Consider the following 27,310-nt stretch of genomic DNA (forward strand, 5'->3'; position numbering starts at 1 on the left):
CCCACCCCCGCAATCAGGAAATCGAGGAACTCGAGAAGTCAGAAAGAGATGAAAAGGAATTTGAAGAACTTGTAGCATTTATTCAGCAAAGGCTGACACAGACAGAGGTAAAATGAATTATGTTAATAATAAAATGTACAGACTTATCACTGGGAATTATAGGGAAGGAGTGACTAACACTAACACGTATTAATTCTTTCTTCTCCTAGCCTGTCACTTTGATCAAGGATATTGAAAATCAGACAGTTCTGAAAGATAATGATGCCATCTTTGAAATTGACATTAAGATTAATTATCCAGAAATCAAGCTCTCCTGGTACAAAGGGACTGAAAAGCTAGAGCCCAGTAACAAATATGAAATAAACATCGATGGTGACCGGCACACACTCAGAGTCAAAAACTGTCAGCCTAAAGATCAGGGCAATTACCGGCTGGTCTGTGGTCCCCACATCGCTAGTGCCAAGCTAACTGTGATCGGTGAGTGAGAACCCATTTTAAAGCCTTGTGAGAATGCTGTTGTGCACATCAGCGTATGGTGCTGATGCTGAGCAACGTGCGTTTCTGTGTTACAACAGAGCCGGCCTGGGAGCGGCATCTCCAGGACGTTACTCTGAAGGAAGGCCAGACTTGTACCATGACATGTCAGTTTTCTGTACCAAATGTGAAATCTGAGTGGTTCAGAAATGGCAGAGTCCTTAAACCTCAAGGCAGAGTGAAAACGGAAGTGGAACACAAAGTCCACAAGCTGACCATTGCCGATGTCCGTGCAGAGGACCAGGGTCAATATACCTGCAAGCACGAAGACCTCGAAACTTCAGCGGAGCTCAGAATTGAAGGTGGGTGAAACCTGGACAGAGTTACTGGTGGAGCAGCAAGCATCAGCAAGTGCTGTGCAGGCCCCTGCAGTCTCACCTCAAACAAACCCTCCTACACGTATGACACACTCGTCCTTGGGTCAAAACTCATAGATTCCAAAGGAAAATATTCAACCAAAATAGGATTTTAATGTAGACTAACATGATTTTTTAAAATGGTTGTTTCTTCTTAAAAGCTAAAGTTAATAATTTTCCTATTTATGACTATGGTTCCGAGAATAAAATCTTGGGATAGAAGTTGTAAATATAAATCTAAGAAACTGTGAATAGGAATTGCTACTTTTGTGGGGGGGGACTTACTTTGATGTTAAGGGTATGAAATTTTATAGATCACATTAACAACATACATGATGAGTAATGGCTTTTTAAAAAAATATATTGATTTCCTTTAAAAGATTCTATTCCTACTGTCTGAATCCCTGAAGCACAATTTCTGACTCAAAGAGCAATACTATAATTTCTTAATTGTTAAGTTTTGGGAACTAACCTTAAGTTATCCAGGGATAGGTTTATTTTTTTGTTTTGTTTTGTTTTTTTGTTAACTGTGTCTTAGAATTTAGTACCATTTTAATTATTAAAATTATATTAATCTTATGTTCAGAGGTATTTCAGGTTTCTGAATTATTTTGCACTGAATATTAGTGCCTTGTTTTTAAAGTTAAAAGTGTAAAGTAAAATGGCTTCATATTGGGGTAAAGCTTTAAGTGCTAGTCATTTTTAAATAAGTAATTGCTGTAAATAGATTCATCAGTGACAAAGCTCACCAGAGCATCATTGTCTGCCGGATGCACATGGCACTGTTACCTGTGTAGTCTCGGACTTCCACACACGTCTGAGGGGAGGTCTGCTCACTCCTAGTTCGGCTCCTAAAAGCGCCTGCTGTCCGCAGGGGGACGGTGCCTTTGTGTTTACCTTTCAGTGCTTGGAAAGTGGGTCTCGGAACTCCAGAGAATCCTCTGAAATTTAGAATTGCAAATTTCACATTGAATTTGAAATCATTCCCCAGGGAAATCTTTATAGAAAAGAAAATTCTAGATCCTAAATAACAAAAAAAAATAATAATAATTTTCTCAAGATAAGAAAGGGTTTGCAAAGGAATTCAGTGTAGGATTGTTTATGTGTACCCCCGTTATGAACCTTCTATTTCATGAACAGCTTTTGAAATTTAATTTGAGTTTGGGTTCAAATCTCCCTGCGGCATTTCCTTCATATGAATATTTTAAGGACTCCTGGGCATTTCTTTATGCTGTCCACTATCCATTCTCTGAGAATGGCCCCAAGTCTGGGAATCGTGTGGTTACTGATACAAGAATGCGTCACTAGTGTTCTGTGTTCTGCTCTTGCATTTGGCTTTCCAATTCTTTTCTGTTGTTTTGTAAGTGAATACAAATAGAAGCCAAGCATGGGAACGCAGACCTGCAATCCCGGGTATCTAGGAGGCTGGGGCAGGAAGATAGAATGTTTGAGGTCAGCCTGCGAATCTTAGGTATACCTCATCTCAAAAAATATTAAAAAAATTAAAGTATGAGGGTGGCGTAGCGCTTCTTTGTGAGGCCCAGGTTCAACAGTGATACCCTCCTTAAAAAGCTAATTGCGCTGGGTCTGGTGGTGCATGTGTCCACCCTGTAATTCCAGCACTTGAAAGACCAAGGCAGTGGGGACCTGCTTGAGCCACATGATGAAACCCCAGCTCAGCCACCAAGAGCTTTAAGTATCTGAGAGAAATCACATCAGCAGAGATTTCTGTCAGTGCCATCTAACTCTGCATCCTTTGTGTCTGAACAGCCGAACCCATTCAGTTTACAAAGCGCATACAGAACATTGTGGTGAGCGAGCATCAGTCTGCTACTTTCGAGTGCGAAGTGTCCTTTGACGACGCCATAGTTACCTGGTACAAAGGACCAACAGAGCTGACCGAGAGCCAGAAATACAACTTTAGAAACGACGGCCGCTGCCATTACATGACAATCCACAATGTGACCCCAGATGACGAAGGTAACTGCCCGGACAGCTTGCCAGTGAATATGTAACGTAATCCTCACCTGCACCTGCCTACTGATATTTCTACCTTTATGCTTACATTCTACAACCCTCTGTGACGTACTTTATAACAAGAAGGAAAGACAGAAGTGAGCACTTTATATTGAACTAAAGAAGTGTATTAGGAGACTAACGTAGGATGACTATTCTCTCCAGGTGTCTATTCAGTAATTGCTCGGCTGGAGCCAAGAGGCGAAGCAAGAAGCACAGCAGAACTGTACTTAACAACCAAAGGTGAGGACAGGCCCCGTGGGGACCACGCTATAGTCCTGAAAGCAAGCATCTTGCCCAGAGAGTTCTACATATTAAAAACACTCTCTTTTTCTTTTGCAGAAATAAAACTTGAGATGAAGCCTCCTGGTAAGTTGTTATTATCTATAATAATACAATATAACTATTATTATTTAATTTTTGCTTATAGTGAGTTGAGTGTGCTTTTATAAATACAGAGGCCCAATTAAAATACACAAGGTTACCACTTCTCTTTTCACTAAAATGCTATTTGGTAAAAATAATTTCAAGCAGAGTAATGTTATACGTTATGAATTTGGGGAAGTGGAGAGAGTGAAGTTGTTATTAGGAACACACAAAGGTGTGACTAGAGAATTAAGCAAGATCTCATGAGCAGCAGAACTATGTGGCACCTGTGTTACGTCATGAATATCATCCCGTCTGCATGCCCGATGGGGCTGTTGGGAGTGACTGAACAATGAACATGTGTCATCAACTCCCCAGTACTTATCACTACACATTTCTTCCAGATATTCCCGATTCCAGAGTTCCGATCCCAACCATGCCCATCAGAGCTGTCCCACCGGAAGGTAAGATCCTAGCCTTAGCATCTGGGTATAGAGAAATAAGGTTCTACTTTATCGTCTCCACTGTGGAACCAGGAGGAACACGCGGCTAATGTTATAAATAGAGACTGGTGTCAGTTGTTCTGATTAAACCCTTGAATTAATAAACAAAATGCATGAGATGTCTCATAAAACAGGAAATTAAAGCATGATGCTGATACGTATTTTTTTCTTCTCAGAAATCCCTCCTGCGGTTGCTCCTTCCATCCCTCTTTTGCTACCATTACCTGAAGAGAAGAAGCCGCCAGCAAAGCGAATTGAAGGTATTACACTTAACTGAAGTGGTAAACCTTAGAATTCCAGTCTGGTCTTGAAAATGTTGACTTCCTGTCACTCGTGCTCCCTCTTGTGGTCAAGAAGTTGAACTGACTTGAAAATGTTATTCCTGCTACATGGTTTGAAATTCTGAAAATTATCAGATTAACCCAAATGTTATGTTTACTTTTAAAATATTGCAAAGGAATCACTTAGGTATTAGTTAAAATTAAATTTATTTTAATGCTGCTAACTATTATGCCTAACAATCAATATGATAATAATAAATCCAGTTTGTGGGGCAGCTTATGAAAATATATCATATTAGTTAAGAAGAAAACTGAAAATTGGGGTTTGTTTTCTCCTCAATTATACTTCTAACTACTCGTTGTAAGATACTATTTATGCAAAAATATAGCTAAGAATACCTTTGACATGTTTGACTGGCTCTTCTGTGGGGATTTGTTTGTGTTTTATTGTGTTAACCAAGGAAAGAGGTAACTAATAAAGAGCTAAGTTCCTAGCTCAGAAGGCAGAGACAGGACAGTTGCCACCAACATAAGGCCCATAAGACAAGCCAAATGGAACTATATAGTAAGATCCTGCCTCAGAAGCAGAACGAAACAGACAAACCCTTAAACATACAATGAATTGACCATCTCAAATGCTAAATACTTAAGTTGCTTCCCTGAAGCCATACAACCCAGGCAGAAGTTTGCCTAAGACTTCTTAGGACTACAAATTCAAAGTTGCTGGGAGGATTCTCTCAACATAGCCATAAAACATCTACTGGTCAAAGCCGTGTTTTCCTGTAGCCTGGTCACTGCCACTATAATAACATCATGGAATGACATGTCAGTCCTCTAATGCCCGCTGCAATTGATATTAAAATGTTTGGTCTATTTTTCAGCCAGTTCCAAGGAAATTCAGTATTTTTCATCCAATTTTGTGCCTAGTATACTTCCTTTTTTCTAAAAAAAAAAAAGATTTATTTATTTTATGTATGTGACTACACTGTAGCTGTCCTCAGACACGCCAGAAGAGGGCATTGGATCCCATTACAGATGATTATGAGCCACCATGTGGTTGCTGAGATTGAACTCAGGACCTCTGGAAGAGCAGTCAGTGCTCTTAACCACTGAGCCACTTCTCCAGCCCATATACTTTCAATAAAAGAAGGAAACATATTTGTAATTTATATGAGCATACTTGAATATATTTTGTGTACTTGCAGCACAGAGGAATAATCAAAAATCATAACTTAGATTCCATGATGTTTCTGTGGTCAGAAGCAGTAATTTCTGTTTTAAAAAAAAGCTTCCCCTTTAAAGGGAAATGTCAACATGACTGCTGGTATTCATTGCAAAACGTGAGAGTTTAAATCAGATTTTTAAAATCACAGGGTGTTCCCTGCTCACAAATGCTAACAGCCACAGGCAACATGGCTCAGAGCCATGACCAGTGCATACCCCCTTGCAGCAGCAGCAGCTGCACCCACACATATGACATGGGTTGGACTTTAATTCTCCTATTCCACTTGCTGTTCTCCTGACAATTTTGATCTCCACACCCAAATGAAACACAGAGGAGAGGGCATACCTGCTCTCCTCCTGATCTGATAATGCTAATTCTTATCCACCATACAATCAATGGATATATAAGGCCACAGTATATATTCTACCAAATATATCCAAAAATCAATCAATCAATCTCTCTCTCTCTCTCTCTCTCTCTCTCTCTCTCTTTCTTTCTTTCATGCACACACATACTTTTTTGTACATGATTTTTCTGAAGCAAGTATCTCACAATAAGGTTTATTTTATATTGCTCTTATCCTGAAACCTTTACTTATATCTAATATTTATTTGTTTGTTTTTTAGTGACCAAAAAGGGTGTGAAAAAAGATACCAAAAAAGTTGTCGCAAAGCCCAAAGAAGAGGCCCCACCACCACCAGGTATATTATAATCAACTTTAAAAGTCAAATAAATTTTTAATCAAGAAATGGCATTAGGGTTTTCGCTGTGAAAACTTAGTGTAGGAAACACAAGGGGTAAGAGTTGGAGTCATGAGATAAGAAATCCCCTCGTCCCTCAAACTCTTGGATTTCTACCTTCCCGAGTCCATGCCTGCTTCTGGCAACCAATGACACAAGCAGAGCATGCTTGCCGTCTACAGCTGATGATGTGAGAGAGGCCTTCAAATCAAGGTTCCACTGCTCTTTCTGACCATGCCCTCCCAGAAGGAGTTCAGGGGTTGGTGCTACAATGCTGCCCCTGTAGCCCAGCTCAGGGTCTTTCTTGGTTTTCTTGTCTTACCATTTGAAGACAGAAAGTGGCACAGTTAGGAGAAATGTAATTTATCTTGGAGGGGTATGGAAGACATTTATATGACTAATGTAAAAAAGCAGCTCTAACCCTATTAACACAGAGGGAAAGCCCAGCAACCTCCCACCCAGTGGCCAACACAGGCACAGGCACCGACCATCACACGGGCTTTCCTGGTTGGTCACTTTGAAAGCATGGGTGTTTGGTGAACTTTAAAGTTAATAATGAAAAGAGCAAAGGCGTGAGCTTTAAGCACTAGACCCTTTACACATTCCTTTGCTATTTCTTCTATGCTTGAATTGTTTCAAACCAGCCTAAACTGGAATGAAACCCCAGCCTCTGGACAGTTTGTTACCCTGACTTGTCATAGCAACTCATATTAGCTTGGTTTGGAGATGATGGGGGCTCTATGCTGCTCCTGTAAGCCGTGCTACATTAGTAATAATTCATATGCAAAGGACAACGATAATGCTCTAGATTAATAAACATTAAACAACACACAGTCTAAATGGAAACATGCATTTTCTGTTTTTCTGAAGTCCCAGAAGTTGCCAAGAAGCCTCCACCTCCTACTCCCATGATTCCAGCAAAAGGTAAATAAAAAAGGAGTTATTAGCCATTTTATAATTTACTCCTGAAGTATTCTCTTTATTGTTTTTAAATATTAGGCTTCCAGGTTATTGTAAAATTTTCAAGTCCCCTTGGTCATTGTGAAAAAAGGCTAGAAACAATGACTGTTTTCTGGTGCCCCTCCAGGGGAAAGGAAGCCATGGATGGAAAAGGAAGGGTCCCTTCTAAGCTTTACATTATAATCCACACACATATTAAGGGTTTATAAATAATGTTGATGTCATGCTTCATGGGGAGTTGCAAGGAGCTCTCCAAACTGGAGTTCATGTAAAATGATGGAATGTATAGCAATGTGAAACTATCTATTGAATCTATACTTTTGACACTAGAAGAAAACCCTCAAATCAAGAGCAAAGGGCATTTGATACTGTCACGTTGCCTAGTTAATAAAATTGAACCCATAAAAAGCAAACCATAAGAGATTCTCAGTCTAATACTACAGCATCTGCAGTGCTTGGTACTGAGTAACTGGATTTCCCTTGGATAAAGCTTTCTGATGGGTGTAATTGATAGGATTTTTCCTTCTCTTCCCCCTACTCCTTTTGTCTTTCAGCTTCTGAGATTATTGACGTGTCCTCTAAGGCTGAAGAGGTAAAAATAACAACCATCACCAGAAAGAAAGAGGTTCACAAAGAGAAAGAGGCTGTGTATGAACGAAAGGAAGCAGTCTACGAAAAGAAAGTTCACATAGAGCCTTGGGAAGAGCCCTATGAAGAATTGGAAACGGAACCATATACAGAGCCATATGAGGAACCATATTATGAAGAACCAGATGAAGACTATGAAGAGATCAAGGTGGAAGCTAAAAAGCAAGTCCACGAGGAATGGGAGGAGGACTTTGAAGAAGGACAGGAGTACTATGAGAGAGAAGAGGGCTACGATGAAGGGGAGGAAGAGTGGGAAGAGCTTTACCATGAAAGAGAAATAATTCAGGTTCAGAAGGAGGTTCATGAAGGTAAGCATCAACGGGGTGGCCATTCTTCCTCTGAGCCTCCTTTTTGCTTCCTTTGATGTTGTTACTTGATGTAAGATGGGCACAAAAGCTAAGATGATCATTTTGGTTTCTCCAAGGCTATGGTCTTTCATCCTTTAATTTCTAGAGTAGACATCATCCCTATGTGAGATGATGCAATTTCATTGTAGGTTGAACCACTTGGTCTCAGTACTGAGGCTACATCCCAGGTGCCTTGATACTTAATTCTATCTTGAAACTTTGCTCTAGAGTTATGTTGGTCATATCCTGCCCAGCATGACAGATTCCTTACACAATACTAAATTACACTTAGCTTTTTATCATCTGCAACAAACACAGCCTATTAGAATTGACTGGTTTAAGCATCCCTGTTTATCTTGTGTTTTTTTATTAAAGAACTACATGAGAAGAAAATCCCAGCCAAAGTGCCTGAAAAGAAAGTACCACCTCCCAAAGGTATGTGATTGGAATCATTTAAATAAGCAGAGTATTCCTGTCCTTATCATGGCTTGTTTGGCAAGGATGACTGAATCAACAATTAAATCCAATAGGCACAACTTCTTCTCTGAATTTATTGTATCTATGAATTTTCTCTTGAGAATTTATGTCTACTGGAAACAGTAAAAATATTAAGATAAAAGAATGTTACAGTAAAGTTAAAATAAATATAAACAGTTCCAGTAACTCGCGCTTAAGGTTGAAAACACCAAACCTGCCTGTCTCTAAAACTATTCTATTTACATACATATGTGTGTATGTACAGAGAAAAAGAAAGGATTTTTAATAGAAATTCTAAAAGTACTGCAATTTCTTTAAAATATTTGCAGTTGTAAAGAAGCCAGTAGTTGAAAAAGTTGAAAAGACTACTCGGAGAATGGAGGAAGAAAAAGTTCAAGTCACCAAAGGTACCGAAGCCATTTAAAGACTCTTCTAGTGGCATGCACCTAAGCCATCTGCTCTCTGATATATGCTCATGAGATTTATAGAGTTACCCAAGCTGACATAGTTTTGAAATTTTGTGCTATGAAACATCCTTCACATTACAAATATATTTGTACATATTTTTAAAGTACCTGAAGTTTCCAAGAAGATTGTCCCACAAAAACCTTCCCGGACTCCAGTGCAGGAAGAAATAATTGAAGTGAAAGGTATACATCTTCATTTTAAGCTACAAACTCTGGTTATTGCAATCTATGCATATGGATATCTGAACATACATTGCTAAATTATTCAAAAGCACCATGACTACTTTATCATTTATGTAGTACACATTTTATTTTGGATTATACCTATGTATAATTCAATAACTTTATTTTTGCTTTCGGTCTTGCTTAGAAATGACTTTTTTTAATTTAAGGAAGGTTTTGTGTTTAATGAGTAATCTTCTAACTTTACCATGCAGTGTATTACATTGCCTGTAATATTTCCCACCCTTTAATTTATATAAATTGGTCCTAATAGATTTTGGGGGAGTGGCGCATTGTATGTATGTGAAGAAGTTGTGGCTATTTGATTCTTATTTAATTGTACTTGATATGAGACTGCATGGTTTGTTTGTCCAGACAGAGCAAAACATGATTTGTTTTCTCCTTGAAACTGATCTTGTTCTTAATCTACCATACTAACCCATTAAATCTGTGTCTAAAGATTTGCATATTGTATACCATCATGTGGTAGACTATCTATCTGTGTCTCATCTGATGTCCTGTCCTAGAAAAGGAAATAGTAACATGGCAATGCTCTTTTTAAAGTACCAGCTGTGCACACAAAGAAGATGGTTATCTCTGAAGAAAAGATGTTCTTTGCTTCTCACACAGAGGAGGAGGTGTCTGTCTCAGGTATATGGCAGTTTTGAATTTGAGAGCTGAAGACACAGTTTCAGATTAAAAAACAGAGCTTTTCAGTTCCCTTCTTGCCTACTGTGTGATGGTGTAGGCCTTTCTGTCTCTTTGTATTTCTCTGTTATCTTTTCCCTTTCTTGTCTGTTACCTTTAATTATTTTTTTTGTTTTGATATTCTTAGTAAATTACAATTGCCATCCACAACATGATCTATCAGTAATTAAGATGTGTTATTTTCTTAAAAGTCCCCGAGGTGCAAAAGAAAACTGTCACTGAAGAGAAAATTCACGTTGCAGTTTCCAAAAAGATTGAACCACCACCCAAAGGTATCAGTAACTTAATTCTATATTTAAAATGTTTTCAGGCAAAATTCACAGTCAATATGTAATGACACTGATACTAAGTATCAGAATTAGTCACACAGGTGACAGATGGAGAGTCTTGATGAACAAAGAACTCACTGGAGAGAGAGTACAAAGACCATACGGAAAGCACAGGGATAAAGCCACAAGGCTCCACTCCCTGTCTCTGGACACTTCAGTCTGGTGACATATGTATTTGGAAATAAGAAGTGAGGAAGCCCCTCATATCAGCTCCCCAAAGGCTTGTTTAAAACGTGAAGAATCTTCTCAGTTGGGAGTTCAATATACCAGAAGTATTAAAAACTCAGTTTTGTAAGTTTATCATTTAAGTAAGTTCTATTAGAAATTCCTTAATACTCAAAACTCATATCTTCCGGGTTTTCTGCATTTTATTACTCCCTCTGTTTCTGGGGGTTGTCTGCATCTGCTCTTTGTGCAGCAAGGATGCAATAGGATGGTTGCCTGCTGGACAAAGCATTCTAACTCAGAACGGTAGAGTACTAGTCACACTGTGGCCAAGTGTGTCAGTATTTCCCCACCACTGAAATTGAAAAATACAGTAACCACTGGGCAATGTAGTGCACATCTTAAATCCCAATGATAAGGAGGCAGAGGCAGGCAGATCTCTGTGAGTTAGAGGCTAGCCCTTGCTGTACATAAGCAAGTTTCAGGCCAGCTGGACCTCACGGTAAGACCCTGTATGGAAGGAAGGAAAGAAGGAAGGAAGGAAGGAAGGAAGGAAGGAAGGAAGGAAGGAAGGAAAGAAAGGAGGGAAGGATGAAGAGAAGGGGAGGACTCTAAACTCTACATCACAGTTATATCCTCTTTCCCTAGCCAAATTTAAAAAAAAACATTTAATATCACTTAATTGTCATCCAACTGACTTTAAACAAAGCAAGATTTCATTCACCATTTCCACTATAAAAACCCATGCCATTAAAATGATAAACACAGTTGTCCCTTTTCTACTTGGCCATTCAGCCATTCCCACAAATCTTGGTTTCTGAAGTATGATTTTCCTGTATCCAACTGGCAAAAAGGAGGGACATCTACTCTTTGCTCCTGTCTTATAAGAATATATGTCTTGTCGAGATGAGCAGTTTCTCAAACACAGTACATTTCTTTTAAAGTCCCTGAACCACCTAAAAAGCCAGTTCCAGAAGAAGTGGTCCCTGTTCCCATTCCTAAGAAGGTGGAACCCCCAGCAGCCAAAGGTAGAATAACATTTTGGGGGTTTTGTCTTTTTTGGACTTTTTGTGTGTGAGACCTATGTATTGACAAATGTTATCAGTAAACAATCTCTCATGTAGTTAACTCTCGATCTATCGATTTCATTAATTTGTGGTAACACATGTTAATAAGAGTTTTACATGCTAGACCATCCTAACTGGGTATTTGTCTACCTCATGTCATGTGTGTGATGTCTGCCTGGTGTTGATGTACTAAGCATTCCATTTAGCCACAAGCAGAACACACTAAACAACGTTTTAATTCTTAAGCTCTTAATGAGGCTGTATGCTTCCCTATAATCTTAAGTATCTCAGAAGACTGTAACACTCAACACTGTTTCAACAATGTTATCTTTAAAGTTCCTGAGGCTCCCAAGAAACCTGTGCCAGAGGAGAAAAAGCCAGTTCCTATTCCCAAGAAGAAAGAGCCAGCTGCCCCTCCACAAGGTATCCAGAACTCCCGGTGGAGACGGCTGTCACCCCCAGGGGCCAGCTCCGCTTTGCACTGTCATCATTTGTACTATGTTGTCCTTGTCTCTCATCTCTTCAGCATGTTCCTCGTGTTTAAAACGTGTGTCACCTTTGGGGATATACCCTTGTTAGATATTATTTATTGTTCTGAACATTCCTAAGGCGGTGCCAAAAAAGTGTTATAAGAAGTAATTATGTCAAACCTGAAATGTTTAATATCATTCTTGAGAAGGATTTGTGGAACATCTTTTATAGACATGATTTTATACAACCAAACATCTCTCTTTCACACTCACGTGTGTGTCTTCTTCATTAAGACATTGTTGTGTGTCCATGGTGAGACTGAAGGAGGCTGTGTTAATGGGAAAGGGTTGGTGGCAGAGAATAGGGAGAGTCTTCAGTCGGAGAGAGCAGAGTTTTGACAATGATTTTTTCTGTGTGTCTTGAAATTCTTTAAAGCTACTATAAACATTTGGGAATGTATCCTAAATGACAGAATGTCTTACAGAAAAATATTGGTGCATACATACACAACATTTTATAATATAGAGGTCCCTACAGCCATTGGCCTACTGTGCTACTGAGGGACCTGTTCTAGGGGGTATCCTACATTTTGATTATACTTTAGACAACCAGAAACAGAATGCACTCAGCAGGGGCAAGCTACATGGGTCTGACTATTCTACAGTGTTAGAATTGTAATTTAAAAGGGTCATAAGGTGTCATGATTTATCCCTAGTTCAAAACAATCTATGCAGAGACTTTTTCCTACACATTACCTGCACCCTGCATTACTTGTATAATCCCTGACTGATTTGTTTGCATCAGGTCATACTGACAAGGGTGAAGAACAAATTTAGCAAAATTCTGGCCTTGACCATGTATGATAATTGGAAATCATGTACCTGCTTTAAATAGAATAAATAAAAAACCATAGTGGAACACTTGTATCCAAGAACACTTGAGGGTGGGGGAGTAGAGACAATTGCTTTCCTTGGGGCTTACTCATCAGGGAGTATAACCTACATGGCAAGGTCCAGGCCAGTGAAGGACGGTGTCTTAAAGGAAAATAGTGAGTATAGCACCTGAGAAATAACATCCAAGGATATTTTTACCCTCCCAAAACATACAAATACACACATGTACCAATATACACATATACACAAAAAGTCATACTAGCGTATAGGAATATATTCTATAACATATAGGAATTAATTCTATACAGACTTATGTTACATAACACATTTCAATCTTTTGAATGCTTCTAAAACATTGTATGTAACAGTTACTATACCATGACTCTAAAGTGGGATCTTTCTACTTATACCAGTGAACAGTCTATATATATAACATTAATGCACTGTGTGTCGCTTTGGAGATGCGCCTCTGTCCATTCACAGAAATGAAACATGCCTGCACTGACCTGCTATTCTAAAACTTTAAGTCCCAGAGTCTTCAAAGAAACCTGCTCCAGAAGAAAAGATTCCTGTTCCCGTGACAAAGAAGAAGGAAGCCCCTCCAGCTAAAGGTAGGAAACTTGCCTATTCAGGGAGCCCAGTCTTTATGTCTCCAGTGCAAGACATTGGTGTTTATCTGTTAACTAGTTTGTTTAATTCAAAGTGGATATGTTATGGTCAGTGACAACACAACTGAAGTGTCTACCTGTCTAGACCCTGTCAAAGTAATTATTCAGTAGCTACTTTTAAAAATATAAACCCAGTTCTACAAATGTCTTTTCAAGTTCCTGAAGTGCAGAAGAAGGTTGTCACAGAAGAAAAAATAACCATCATTACTCAAAGAGAGGAGTCCCCACCACCAGCAGGTACCCCACCGCATCTCCATAACCATGGCTTTTCTTCAAGCTTCTTTAATTGCATGTCTTTCTTTGTGGGCCTGCCTGTTCTATGTTCATTTTCCTATACATTCTTTTAAAATATATATAAATGTTATTCTTCAAGTACCAGAAATACCAAAGAAGAAAGTTCCTGAAGAAAAAAGACCTGTTCCTAGAAAAGAGGAAGTCCCCCCACCAAAAGGTATCGCCAGCTATCTTACAAAAGCTATCTTTTACAATGTTATGCTTCGAGGCAAGGATGACTTGGGAGCTTTGTGGTGCGTGAAGAGTGTGTGGGGACAAGCTCTGTGCTGGGCTTCAGTGGGAGAGCATCAGAGCTCTAATATTTAGTGTATAATATTTCTAAAGTGCCAGCGCCACCTAAGAAAGCTGTTCCTGAGGCGGTTGTTCCAGCTCCCATCCCTAAGAAAGCTCCTCCCCGAGGTAGGATTGGTCTCAGTCTTCTAAAGAAATCTTGTAGTGCTTCTTGCTACATTGGTCGAGTGTGTTCCCTCTTTGTCTCACTTCTGAGAGATGTGTGTGTGTGTGTGTGTGTGTGTGTGTGTGTGTGTGTGTGTTCTTGGGATGTGTAATGTCTTTGTCTACTGCAACGCTTTCCCAAACTCTAGGGAGAAGGGGAATTGGTGTCATTATTGATTCTTAAGCTTCAACTTTGATGCTTTCTTAAAGCTGAAGTTTCTAAGAAAACCGTTGTAGAAGAGAAAAGATTTGCTGCTGAAGAAAAACTATCGGTGGCAGTTCCTCAGAGAGTGGAACTCATGCGGCACGAAGGTATATATAACCAGAAAGGAGGCTGGCAGCATCTGTGAACAGCTCCCTCGGAGGAGTTTCTCCTCTTTAGGATGTAAATGTTTTCGTGAGAACCTGTTTTCATCTTCTGTTGGTGTTGGAATACCTTTGTCTGCTGTAGCCTTCTGGAACTATCTTTTGTGTCTACTTTGATCTTGAACCATTCTTATAAAGTGAATAAGGTGTTGAAAAGAAAATCATTTTAATTTGGACACTCTGGGACCTAAGTCAAGTATTTCTCTTGGTCTTGGGCTTTAGTCTCTTCTTGTCTTGCCTCTTTCCCTCTTGTAGTTAGAAAGTCCCATGTCCTAAGCTGATAGGGGAATCTTCATCCATCCGTAGTGAACACATGACCACTGGATGTATTCCTGCCCACTGAGTTTAAATCATCAAATCTTATCTTTTAACCCATCTACAGAGGAGGAATGGACTTACTCTGAGGAAGAGGAAAGAGTGTCTGTTTCGGTGTATAGGGAAGAGGAAAGAGATGAGGAGGAAGCAGAAATCACAGAGTATGAAGGTAAATGGCAGAAATAAGTGAGGGATGATTGCTGTAGAGATAATAATGAAAGTCATCCAAGAGGCATGACACAGGTTCATCTACTGACCTTAGTACAGGTGCCTGTTTAATCAAAATAAAAGATTCAAGAGCATTCATTACATAAGAGGAAATACCCTATGACGTTCATTTCCATCTCTTCTTTAGCTATTTGGAAGTAATGGCTTCGTGGTTACAGACAACTGAGGGGGGTGGGCATCCTCATGTGGGTACCTCCTTTTATAAGGCAGGATTTGGCTTCAGTGTGGTAGGCTGGTAGACACTTCACCTTGGTTATCTGGTATATACATGGTGTTTCTCAAATCATGATTTCCACAACGCACAAACAGGGGTATTATTAAGTGGACTGTCCAGTTCCTAATTCACTTACTCACTTTTTTAAAAAGAAAGAAGAAAATATATGATACATTAACTTCAGAAGTCAAAGGGATATTTGACAAAAACCACTGAACTAAAGGAGCTTTCCTCTAATCCACATATAGAAAAAAAAATCACATGGTATCTGCGATCAGGCAGACATGTCCAGATGTTCCATCAGTTTTAAACACAACTCTCTGATGTGTTTAACAATTGAAACAGTAAACTTCATCTTGTGGTGATTCCCCTTTGGTCAAATAAAACACTACTAGGTTCCCTACAAAAATCCCACAGTCTATCTAATGCTGTATATCCAAAAGAACACTCCTGATAAAGGAAAGGCATAGCTCTGTTTTAAAGGAAAATGGGTATATTCCAACGTAACTCCTTCCCTAATGTTGAGTAGATTTTGAGTACTCCAGTTATTCTCAAGTGCACCTCTGTCTAACAAAGGGGACCCTTCACATCCCCTTTCTCCACTTAGAAGAAAACTCCACATGAAATCCAGTATTTCCAAACTTAGTAGAATAATCTAGAATGCAATAGGGTGGGCCATGATTCCCAAACAAACCTAACCATTCAGCTGCCTTTCCCAGAACAGACCACAAAAGTGGGCATGGTCAGGGACCAGACAGATTTGAAGACTATCCTTCCTAGAAATGTTTGGGGAATCATACAGAGCATACACATGGGACATCTCATCTCACATAGGTCTGGAACCATTTCAGCTTTTGATGCAGGATGCTATATAAACTTTCTCAGTGCTTCAAACTCAAGCAAGGAAGTGCAAGATGTTCAGTGATTCTTGTGTCTGCACTAAGCTGAAAAGATGGCGAGACCTGAAGCTTCTTTTCATGTTAGGCAACACGGGTGTTTTTAATTAGCCTTTTCTACAATCATTCTACAGTAAACCTTATACACACAGGCTCAGAAAAGATCACATGAAGTCTCTCATGTCTTCTAACACAGCTACCCCACAAAACTGGGGAATGGGGGCATGAACTATCTTGCTTTTTATCTTTAAGTTGATGTTTCTGCCTTTCTGCCTTCAAACCCAGAGTGTTAGATTTTAAAATAAAACAAAACAACAACAACAACCTAGCTTCAAATCCTGTGCTGTTTGTTTAGTCCCTTGAACTGGTCATTTGTCATGTGTCCTGTTATTCCTGTGAATTGGAGCCTTACTGTCTTTGTGATATACAATAAATTAGTAAAGCCAGTACTCTTGATTACAGTGTTAGCTCTGGTTCAAATATTCTTCAGGTATTTTAAATGGAAACAATCAGAGATTTAGCAAATGCTAAAGTTTGGCAATGTTGATTATTGTTTTGAAGTGATAAATTATGGTTAAAACTAAACATGAAAAAATGTCTACATTTTTCTTCTTTGAATTTGATGTCCTAAAAGTGTTGGAAGAGCCCGAGGAATATGTTGTGGAAGAAAAGATGCACTTTATCTCTAAGAAAGTGGAAGTTGAACCAGCCAAAGGTATACCAACTCTTAAATATTTTAACCCTGTATTTGTCATTCCCTCCTATATATAATTTACCATCTATATTACAAATAATGAATAGCATGACTAATAAAAAGGTCTCCTACATATTTATTGGAAAAAAACTGTACATTTTCTACAAGTCTATTTTATAATCTTTTCAAGTGCCTGAGAAGAAAATTATACCAAAACCAAAAGTTCCTGCTAAAATTGAGGAGCCTCCACCCACTAAAGGTACGGTCTCTCTCACAGATGTGCAATTCTGTCTGTCTTGACATGTCTAGTGACATCTCTATGCATCTTTAAGATTTTGTCAGAATTTGTATACTTTGTTAGTATAGTCATTCATGTTGGTGTACCTGTGAGATCTTTACAAAGAGGGTGTTGTGGCACCCAAATAATGATTCTTCCTAAAAACAAATACAAACTAATGTTCTTAATATTTTCAAAGTTCCCGAACCACCAAAGAAAATTGTACCAGAGAAGAAAGTTCCTGCACCAGCTCCTAAAAAGGTGCCGCCAGCCAAAGGTATATTGGGGTCCACAGTACCCTCAGGTGACACCTCATTCCCTGTCTTGATAGTAAATTGATGCATTCTTCAGATCTTTATCCCACTGGGGAGAGAGTAACTGTGCATAGGTTTGGCACTCTTTGCACCACATCTGACCACATTGCCTGATGTTTTCAAAGCCCCTGAAGAATCAAAGAGACCAGTTCCCGAGAAGAGGGCTCCTGCAGAAGAGGTTGGGATAGAAGAACCTCCCCCAACCAAAGGTAAATGACGTCCCCTAAAGAAACAATAAAAACATAGAGTCTTATCTTCCTTTCTTCCTCCAGCTACCATCTACTGGGTCATAAGTTTTCTATGTAGATTGTTAGTGTCTGTTTGTGATGGTGGTGTATTATAGCTTTATGAAATATTACTTGTTTATTGTGGTATTTAGTTGTGTGTGCTTTATAAATTCTTCTATTCTAAAACCACAGTACTTTCTGGCTTGTATATATATATGTGTGCATGAATATGTGTGTCAGTGTGTATGTATATGTGTATATATGTATGTATGTATGTATGTATATGTATGTATATATGTTTGTGTGTATTCTATCCTAAATGTTATAGAATGCTAATTTTAAATTATCTTCCAAGTGGCCGAAAGGCACATGAAAATTACCCAGGAAGAAAAAGTTCTTGTGGCTGTAACTAAAAAGGAGGCGCCTCCGAGAGCGAGAGGTACAGAAGCCTTTTCATACGTCAGTGTTGCCTTGTCTTGCTCTCTTTATAAGTACACTGGCTGAGGGGTACTTATAAAGAAGAAGGGCGGTCACTGTCTTCTTTTAAAATGTTGTAGAATGTCTGAAGTTTGGGAAGGGTTGAATCTTTTATGTCACTCCTGTGTGGTTTGTACGTTTTGTGGTCTGGATGAAGAAAAGCAATTCTTTAAAGTGAAATCTGTCTTTAAAGTGCCAGAGGAACCTAAGAAAGTTGCCCCTGAAGAAAGATTTCCCAAGCTCAAACCTCGAAGAGAGGAGGAGCCACCAGCTAAAGGTATTAATGGCTCTTTAAAGGGATAGTAATAAGCTTGTAGGTCTTGAGATGGGTAGAGTAGAACTGGCAGGTTAGGGGAAGTGACATAAGTGCATACATTTTGAGAGTGGGAAGAGTAAGCTGTCCCACATCACTGCAAAACTAAATAATTCGGATTGCAGAAAGTACCTTTTTCTACCCCACCGCAAATATGTATAATTTACATTAAGATGTATTTGTCATCTAGTATGTCTGTTCGTTCCATCTCAGACTCACCTGTCTTGATGTTTGTTTTATGTGGTAAACTTTGGTGTCAGTTTTGATTTCTTTAACTCCTCAACATGCTGCATTGTCCCAGTGGATCGGGGGTGGGAGGATTGGAATTAGGGCGCCGACAGCGTTGGTGAACTTCAGGTTCCTTCCTAAGGTTGTCCTCAGCTGTACATTCATAGTTGCAGCTTGTCTCTCTTAACTCTCTCCCAAATCCCACCCAGTTACCCAGCATCTCTGAAAATTAAACAGCCTGGAGGAAAGTATTCCCAGGCACCCGGAATGATGTGGACTTTCAGGCCTATTGATTTCTCTCACAGTTTAGTGAAAGGGTTTTTTTAGTGGAACGCCATGCTTGGGTTTGTTCTTGGGTTGCTCTTGCCAAAGTTCTCTTAACACAATCATCTTCAGGCTCTTGCAATTTACTTCTAACCGTTGCTCTTTTAAAGTGACCGAAGTTAGAAAAAGAGCTGTTAAAGAAGAAAAGGTGTCCATTGAAGTTCCAAAGAGAGAACCCCGACCCACTAAAGGTACATTGCACTTTGATTGGATCATATAAAGCATAAAGCTGTGTGTGTCACCTTGTCTGCTAGCTGCCAATTTAACCCCTCTACTCTCCTCGCTTGCCCCTAACTGGAGTCAAGCACTTGACCATCTGACATCATGACTAGTCGGTGTGCATTTATGATACTTTTACCTTCAAGAGATAATGAAGGTCACCCATAGCCAGTGTGAGAGACTCTCATAAAGGAATGAAATCAAAGCACATTGCCGCTAAATGGGCCTCAAATAAAATGCTGCCTGGTGTCAATATTATTCTAGAAGTGACTGTGACAGAAGAGAAGAAATGGTCTTACACCCGAGAAGAAGAAACTGTGTCAGAACACCGGGAGGAGGAGTATGAGGATTACGAAGACTATGAGGAGTATAAAGAGTTTGAGGAGTACGAACCCACCGAAGAATACGACCAGTATGACGAGTATGCAGAGCGTGAGCTGGAGCACTATGAAGAGCATGAGGAATACGTCACAGGTATGACAGCCCCATGGGAAGTACACTTAGAACCCAATATGATAGGACGGCAATTGAGGTAAAAGAAGTTTGTCATTTAGTAAATTCAGTGTTTTAAATCACTTCTGGAAGGGAAAATAGCTCTATAAATTTTTTTTTGGTTTTTTTTTTTGGTTTTTTTTTTTTTTTTTTTTTTTTTTTTTGGTTTTTCAAGACAGGGTTTCTCTGTATAGCCCTGGCTGTCCTGGAACTCACTTTGTAGACCAGGCTGGCCTCGAACTCAGAAATACGCCTGCCTCTGCTTCCCGAGTGCTGGGATTAAAGGCGTGTGCCACCATGTTAAGGCTGTTGTTAGGTTTCTCTACCCACAGGGCACCCAGCATTGAATATTTGTCACTAACTGCTTTTCTAGGAAAGAAAAAGCAGTTTTCTTTTTCTTACTTAAGATGTATTTATTTATTTTGTGTGAATACAAAATAAATACAGACACTGTCACTGTCTTCAGACACACCAGAAGAGGGCAACAGACCCCATTAAAGATGGTTGTGAACCACCACCATGTGGTTGCTGGGAATTGAACTCAGGACCCCTGGAAGAGCAATCAGTGCTTTTAACCACAGAGCCATCTCTCCAGTCCCGACAAAGTAGTTTTTAATGGAAGCTAATGTGTGTGCTTATGGAGCGCAGACTCTGGGCACTTTCTTTACTATAAAATAGATAACAAAGTCATGTGCATCAACTCCTACCAGAAATGTGAAATGAATCCATACCCTCCCACTTAAGAGTTTTTGTTTACTTCTTTGAGAGGATTCTGCATGGTTTCATTGAGGCCCTTAAACACCAAGGTCCAAGATAGAAAACTTTGTGTGACATGTTGTCTATCTTAAGTGAAATGAGAATCTGTGAGCCTTCCTATGGCCTAATTGAAAGGAATGGCCACAAGGAAATCGGACATAGCTTGCTTACAGCTCTCGGGGCCTATTCTACTCACCTCTAATTCTTATTCTAGAGATTGTGGTTGCACTGCGAACATAGAGGATCAGTTATCCTAATGAGTATTTCTTGACTTGTGCCTTCCAGTCTAACATTAAACACTTTGTGCTTTTAAAGAACCCAAGAAGCCTGTCCCAGTGAAACCCGCCCAAGAACCGGTGCCTGCTAAACCCAAGGCTCCCCCACCAAAAGGTAGAGTGAGAACATTAGCAGTGATAGAGTCTTTTGTTATCCCCATCTGTCCACTGTGGATATGTGTTATAGTGGATGTGTATAAATTGTGTGTTGTATTGTATATTTCTTAAGATTTTGTTCTCACCCTTAAGAGTCTAGTTCAGGTTTGTAAATCTCTTACTATTGGTCTTTTAAAGTGCTAAAGAAAGCTGTCCCTGAAGAAAAAGCACCCCTGCCCATTCAAAAGAAACTCAAACCTCTGCCACCCAAAGGTACATGATAGAGCAGTAACTGTTCCAAACAGTGTCGTCACCTCTGTGCTGTGACTGTGTCAACCTTGACCCACCACCATGTCTTCTGCTCTCTGTTGTTGCTAATTATATTGTCTGGTTCCATTTCTTACATGCCAGGTCTTTGTGCTTTGTTGATATTTATTCTATAATGTTTGTGGGATTCATTATGATATTCTTCCATAATTAATATCTTTAAAGCTCCCGAAGAACCAAAGAAAGTTGTTGAAGAAAAAATACAGATTTCAATTACCAAACGTGAAAAGCAGCAGGTGACTGAGCCAGTCGCCAAAGGTATAACCACCTCTTCCTAGAATGGAGTCTTTTACCTGCCTCTTACACTACTTGTCACTAGCATTAGCTCTAACACGACTTCAAAATCTCTCTATAGTCTTGTATCCAGCGGCTGTGCATTGCCCCAGGCCTATGATATTCTCAAATAGAATACTTTTGTTTGAATTCAGTGACCACTTAGCATATTCCTAATATAGTTAAATTAATATAAGAAAAATCACTGAAAATTGGTAACTATTCCAAAGTCATTTTGAAGAACCTTTTAAAAAGCAAATTGAGCACCCAGGTTTTCTTATTTTATCTTAGACAACTTCTTTGCAATCTTTAGACTTTTGCAAATCTGGGGGTTTTTTAGAATAGCTTTGTAACCAGAACCATATTAAACACAAAAACAAAAACAAATCCCACCATTTCCAATTTCTTTCCAATTGCAAACTTGCTCAGGTACATAAAACTTATTTGAACACCTCTATGGGTTAACTTTGCTGTAATATTCAGAGTCCATCCCATGGAAAAACAGAAAGATTTTGATAGAGAAAATTATATGTTCTATTAGAGACAGCTACAAAAATATTCTACTTAAAGTACAAGAAGGCTAGAAATGGTTAGATGGCCTCTTTCTGACTCTAAAATTCCTTTATACTTAATATTTCAAGTGCCCATGAAGCCCAAGAGAGTTGTCCCAGAGGCAAAAATACCTGCCCCTACAAAGGAAGTGGCAGCACCTGTTAGAGGTACCTCTCTTTGCTTGTTTTGTTACTCCTCCTTGCTGTTGAATTCATGCTCAGTTCTGTGTCTACCATTATTCTGTGGGAAACGGAAAGCCTATCTTTTGTTATATGTGGGTCTGTGCTCTTAAAATGTCTCAACTTTATTGAGGAATTAGAAAATAGCCAACTTAAAGATGATATCTTTAAAGTGCCAGGGGTACCCAAAAAACGAGAACCGGAAGAGGTTGTTGTCTTCAAAGAGGAGGTGGAAGCCCATGAAGAATACATTGTAGAGGAAGAAGAGGAATATGTCCATGAAGAGGAGTATGTCCATGAAGAAGAATATGTCCATGAAGAAAAGTACGTCCATGAAGAGGAATATATCCACGAAGAGGAAGAATACCTTCATGAAGAGGAGGAGATCATAGCTGAGGAAGAGGTGGTGCCTGTGGCCCCAGTCAAAGGTAGACGAACGCTCCCGCCAATGGAAAGGAAGTGGCAGCTCAGAGTTGGGGGATCTGACTGGGGTGTTATTGGCACTGATCTCTAAGTCCTTTTTAGATGCTGAAGTATATGATACCTGTGTGCTTTTCACATATCTTCTCCAATGTTCTCAAATCTTATTGCTATCTTTAAAGTGCCTGTGGTTCCCAAGAAACCTGTTCCAGAAGAGAAAAAACCTGTTCCTGTTCCCAAAAAGAAGGAAGCACTACCAGCCAAAGGTATATACCACTCACACGACATGCACATAGACAACTTCATCTGTCTTCAAATGCTTACCTCTCTTCTGGCTACAACAATCTGTGTGTGTGTGTGTGTGTGTATTGCCATGTGCCGCTACGTTAGATATGCTTTATGTGGGTGTTGTTCCTCACAGTCAGAACTTAACTCTAAACAATGTCTTTAAAGTGCCCGAGATTCCCAAGAAGCCAGAGGAAAAAGTTCCTGTGCCTATTCCTAAAAAGGAGAAGGCTCCACCTGCCAAAGGTACAGCTCTTAATGCAGCCATTTACCCATGTGGTATAACTTGGTGAGCCTTAGTCATCCTTGCCTTGTGATGACGTTAATAACATTAACACCAGAACAAGAACCACTTAGCTGGTCACAGAAGCCAGTTGCCATATATTCATCTCCAAATGTGGCCATTCCAGCATGCTTCTATTTAACACTTGTGCCCTCTTCGGTGGAGAATTCTTAGTGAAAAACAAATTCACGCCATCAAAATGGCCAAAACCATCACCAAGCCTTTTGTGCTGTCCGTGTCTCTGTTCTGTGTTTATTTGGTGGTTTTTACTGTAACTTTCCTGCATGTCTAGCACCTTGTTTTGTAACTATTATTAGCTTCTGTCTTAGAGTGAAATTATTGACACATCTGTGATCATTCAATCGTCCCTAAGTCACTAGACCTCTCTGTGATTAGGAAAATGTGATAGTGACCTTATTTATTATCTTTTAAGTCCCGGAAGTGCCCAAGAAGCCTGTACCAGAGGAGAAGCCACCAGTACCTGTTCCCAAAAAGGTGGAACCACCACCAGCCAAAGGTATACAAACGTGCTGGAGCACACAATTTAATTTCAGATTTATACGAGAATAAAATATTTAATTAGTTCAATAATATGTTCTTTAGGTACACCACTTTAGTATCATCTCTTTACAAAAACAGATATCTATTTTTGAAATGAAATGCTGCTGTGGGGTTTCTTCACTATGATTTTATCATAATTTTCCAGACTATGCTTGGATTCAATGATTTTTGTGTTGTATAAAATTTTCTCTAAATCATTTCTTTAAAGTGCCAGAAGTGCCGAAGAAACCTGTGCCTGAGAAGAAGGTACCAGCGCCTACTCCTAAGAAAGTAGAGGCTCCGCCTGCAAAAGGTACATTATTTCATCATTTACACACAAGGGGGGAGTCTCACATTAGTGTTCATTCATAAGAAAATGTCCCTGTACTAACTACAAGCTTATAAAAGTGTCTTGCTAAAAATGTCTTCCATATGGTGTGATCCCTTATCACACCTACGGCTATAAAACACTGTGGAAGGACACATTCTTAAAGACAAATGGTATCTTTAAAGTGCCAGAGGTGCCCAAGAAACCCATTCCAGAAGAAAAGAAACCAACACCTCTTCTGAAAAAAATGGAAGCCCCACCCCCGAAAGGTACATTAGTCTTGGGCAGAACTGGGACAAGGGGAACATGGCCAGTGCTGTAGAGGTCCCACTAACCATCTTGCTTGATAATGTGTACATCGGTGGTCATTGTAACCAACGAGTGTTTGCTTTTCATGTTACCCTGCTATCATTCATATTTTACACAAGCATAGAATTTGTATAAATTGAATAAATATCTTTAAAGCGCCAAAGAAACGGGAGGTAGTCCCAGTTCCTGTGGCTCTACCTCGGGAAGAAGAAGAAGAAGAAGTGCCATTTGAGGAAGTTCCTGAAGAGGAAATTCTACCTGAGGAAGAAGTTCCATCTGAGGAGGAAGCTCCACCTGAAGAAGAAGTTCCACCAGAGGAAGAGGAAGTTCTTCCTGAAGAAGAGGAAGTTCTTCCTGAAGAAGAGGAAGTTCAACCTGAGGAAGAAGCTCTTCCAGAGATTAAACCTAAGGTGCCGAAACCTGCACCAGGTACAGCAGTTCTTGGAATCAAGACTTTTTATGTTGGTGTCTGCCTCCCCATCTTGATTTGTCTCTTACTTTATATAATCGCTTATGATGTTGTCGTCAAGGCCTTGTGTTATCAAAGGCACATCTTCATCTTGCCTTCTGCACCTGTTTTGTATGTCTGTCCATTGTAAATTATCTTCACGTCTTCAAATTCTATTTGACATTTGTTTGTTTGTTTGTTTGTGGTCCTCTCCTTGAATGTATTTAGTTATCCATGTGATATTGCATGTGGTTCTTAATGTCTTTAAATGAAATGTCTTTAAGTGCCAAAGAAAACTGTCCCTGAGAAGAAAGTCCCCGTTCCTGTTCCTAAAAAAGTGGAGCCTCCACCACCTCCCAAAGGTATACCACCACCACCGCCCCCGAGTGAGCACACAGCCCCCACCCTCTGACGGATAGCTTTATCAGATGGGTCTCTTATAAAAGGGACAGCCAATTTTACTTCCAAAGCTGATGAGGACACTGATAAGCCATTATTTTCTATTAGATGCTGCACACACAGTATTAGTTTATATGATAGGTTAAAGGCAGTATTATCACACAGCTACTGCAAAATGTCCACTCGGCTTGATGTAATTTTATTAAAACCATGTAATATCTCATATAGATTCTCTGAACATCTAAATTATCTATAAGAAAAATTTTACCTGGAAAGGCATACATTAATGGTTTTTTAATTAATTATTTTATTTATTTACATTCTAAATGTTTTATGTTTTAAATTTCATCCTTTGTACTCACTTGCAATAAGTGCCTTTGTGATGCTAGCCTGAAAAGGAAAAACAATGTATTTATCAAAACACTGATTCATAGTTTATGTCAAAGTACTGACTGTATTAAAACCTTAGTAGTTTATATCTTTCAAAACATAAAAATGGATGGAAACACAACACGTTTTGATTTAACCTTGACTTTGAACTTTGAACAGAGGAGACTTTGCTGTTCTACTCTGAGTCCTATTGCCAATCTGAGCCTTAGTTAGCTCCTTCACAAAATGGGGATTCTAATAAATAATATTACTATAAGATGAAATAAGACAAGATATATTGTTGCATCATTGAAAATTAGTATTTGCCATCATAGATCAGGTCATGGTACAGAACCTAGGAAGTGTGTTCATACCTTAAACTACAATAATGTTTCCCCAAAAGCCATGATGGCAACATTTTAAATAAGTATCATGTTTTCCACCAGGCTGTACAGCCACATGAATTTTCAGATAGGTATTAGCTAGGTTATTAGCAAAATTTAAGCCAAGGAAATGATAGCATCTGGACTCAATAACCAGCTGTTTGCTGATGCCTTGCCTAGCAAATTCCAGTCATCTCCTGTTGGGCTGCAGCTCAGATTCCCTCCCTCTTCTGAGTGAATGTTGCATGATGGTTTTCCTGTGTGGATAGACTTCTTACTTTCTTTCTTGCTCTTCAAAATACGTTCTTATCATGAAATGATGTCTTTAAAGTGCCTGAGATCAAGAAGAAAGTGCCAGAGAAGAAAGTAGTTGTTCCCAAGAAAGAGGAGGCTCCTCCCACCAAAGGTATAATACCTCCAATGTTCTTGCATTCCCAAGCACCTGGGACACGCTCCTTCCTTCACACACTAAGTCAAAATGCCCTATCTGCTATTTGTGAACGTCACTTCTGTTATTGTTGTGCATGGTGTCCTTGTGTTTGTGAGACTGAAATTTCAAAATATCTTTAAAGTTCCTGTGGTTCCTAAGAAGCCTGAACCAGAAAAGAAGGTGCCTGTCCCTGCCCCTAAGAAAGCAGTGGTTCCTCCCGCCAAAGGTACATTCTTATTGGCTGCTCCATTATTGACCTGAGAGGTCATCCGCATAGGATGTTCAGCGCACAGGCTGGCATTCTCGGATCTGTCACTGACCTTTGTCACTGTTCCTCTGTTGTACCTGTGCGTCTGTTGTGTTCATTTCCCACTTTGTGTGAGTGTTGGGTTTTTGGCCTTGTTTTTCCTTTGTATGTTATTCCTGAAAATTAAAATGACAGATATTATATATCTTTAAAGAGCCAGAAGTGACCTAGTACTTGTAACTCTTGCTAAAAAAGAAGTCAGTCCTGCTACAAAAGATAGTCTCATGATGGATCTGCAAGCCTCTTCGTGAGCTCCTTAACTGTGACCATGTCAACGTGTCGTCCCCTTCTCTGTGCTGTGCTGTTTACTCTCTTGGGTTGAAAATGTGAACTTTGGTCTTTAAGTAGTCTTCTTCAGCGTATGAGTTTTAAGTGTCTAAACCAATCAATGTCTTTTAAGTTCCTGAGGTGCCTAAGAAGGTGGAAGAAAGACGGATCGTCCCCCCTAAAGAAGAGGAAGTTCCACCAGCTGAAGGTAGATGACTTCCTAAGAAGCCAGTTCTAAGTGCTCCTGTCTTATCCTTATCTCATACATAGAGGAGATACTACACACGTCACTGTAGAGATAAATAGACCTTCTAGCTCTGATAGAAAG

At 39.4% G+C, this 27,310-nt stretch overlaps 1 protein-coding gene across 32 annotated transcripts in view; it reads left to right on the plus strand.

Moving 5' to 3' along the window:
- Ttn (titin) overlaps positions 1 to 27,310 on the plus strand; it is a 271,447-nt gene that overhangs the window by 104,107 nt on the left and 140,030 nt on the right. For 15 of the 32 annotated variants that reach the window (XM_085834746.1, XM_085834758.1, XM_085834754.1 and 12 more), the window contains 28 exons: positions 18 to 107; positions 210 to 477; positions 576 to 836; positions 2,661 to 2,870; positions 3,072 to 3,149; positions 3,249 to 3,275; positions 3,677 to 3,736; positions 3,952 to 4,035; positions 5,908 to 5,982; positions 6,892 to 6,945; positions 7,536 to 7,937; positions 8,352 to 8,411; positions 8,783 to 8,860; positions 9,026 to 9,103; positions 9,707 to 9,793; positions 10,042 to 10,122; positions 11,289 to 11,372; positions 11,748 to 11,834; positions 13,303 to 13,386; positions 14,921 to 15,022; positions 16,826 to 16,906; positions 17,076 to 17,144; positions 19,156 to 19,236; positions 19,529 to 19,738; positions 20,828 to 20,902; positions 23,088 to 23,165; positions 23,636 to 23,719; positions 23,972 to 24,055. In XM_085834746.1, coding sequence (XP_085690872.1) covers positions 18 to 107; positions 210 to 477; positions 576 to 836; positions 2,661 to 2,870; positions 3,072 to 3,149; positions 3,249 to 3,275; positions 3,677 to 3,736; positions 3,952 to 4,035; positions 5,908 to 5,982; positions 6,892 to 6,945; positions 7,536 to 7,937; positions 8,352 to 8,411; positions 8,783 to 8,860; positions 9,026 to 9,103; positions 9,707 to 9,793; positions 10,042 to 10,122; positions 11,289 to 11,372; positions 11,748 to 11,834; positions 13,303 to 13,386; positions 14,921 to 15,022; positions 16,826 to 16,906; positions 17,076 to 17,144; positions 19,156 to 19,236; positions 19,529 to 19,738; positions 20,828 to 20,902; positions 23,088 to 23,165; positions 23,636 to 23,719; positions 23,972 to 24,055 — 3,112 coding nt within the window. Of the gene's footprint in view, positions 1 to 17; positions 108 to 209; positions 478 to 575; positions 837 to 2,660; positions 2,871 to 3,071; positions 3,150 to 3,248; positions 3,276 to 3,676; positions 3,737 to 3,951; positions 4,036 to 5,907; positions 5,983 to 6,891; positions 6,946 to 7,535; positions 7,938 to 8,351; positions 8,412 to 8,782; positions 8,861 to 9,025; positions 9,104 to 9,706; positions 9,794 to 10,041; positions 10,123 to 11,288; positions 11,373 to 11,747; positions 11,835 to 13,302; positions 13,387 to 13,599; positions 13,681 to 13,816; positions 13,895 to 14,061; positions 14,137 to 14,382; positions 14,485 to 14,920; positions 15,023 to 16,825; positions 16,907 to 17,075; positions 17,145 to 17,361; positions 17,440 to 17,601; positions 17,686 to 18,058; positions 18,143 to 18,373; positions 18,458 to 19,155; positions 19,237 to 19,528; positions 19,739 to 20,827; positions 20,903 to 21,081; positions 21,157 to 21,375; positions 21,469 to 22,124; positions 22,203 to 22,387; positions 22,643 to 22,816; positions 22,901 to 23,087; positions 23,166 to 23,635; positions 23,720 to 23,971; positions 24,056 to 24,255; positions 24,340 to 24,535; positions 24,809 to 26,309; positions 26,385 to 27,115; positions 27,191 to 27,310 lie in introns of all 32 variants that reach the window. The other 17 variants (XM_085834769.1, XM_085834770.1, XM_085834771.1 and 14 more) reach the window with 15 other exon arrangements.

Source organism: Mus caroli, unplaced genomic scaffold, assembly GCF_978045245.1.
Source record: "Mus caroli unplaced genomic scaffold, Mus_caroli_1 scaffold_2, whole genome shotgun sequence".
NCBI lineage: Eukaryota > Metazoa > Chordata > Mammalia > Rodentia > Muridae > Mus > Mus caroli.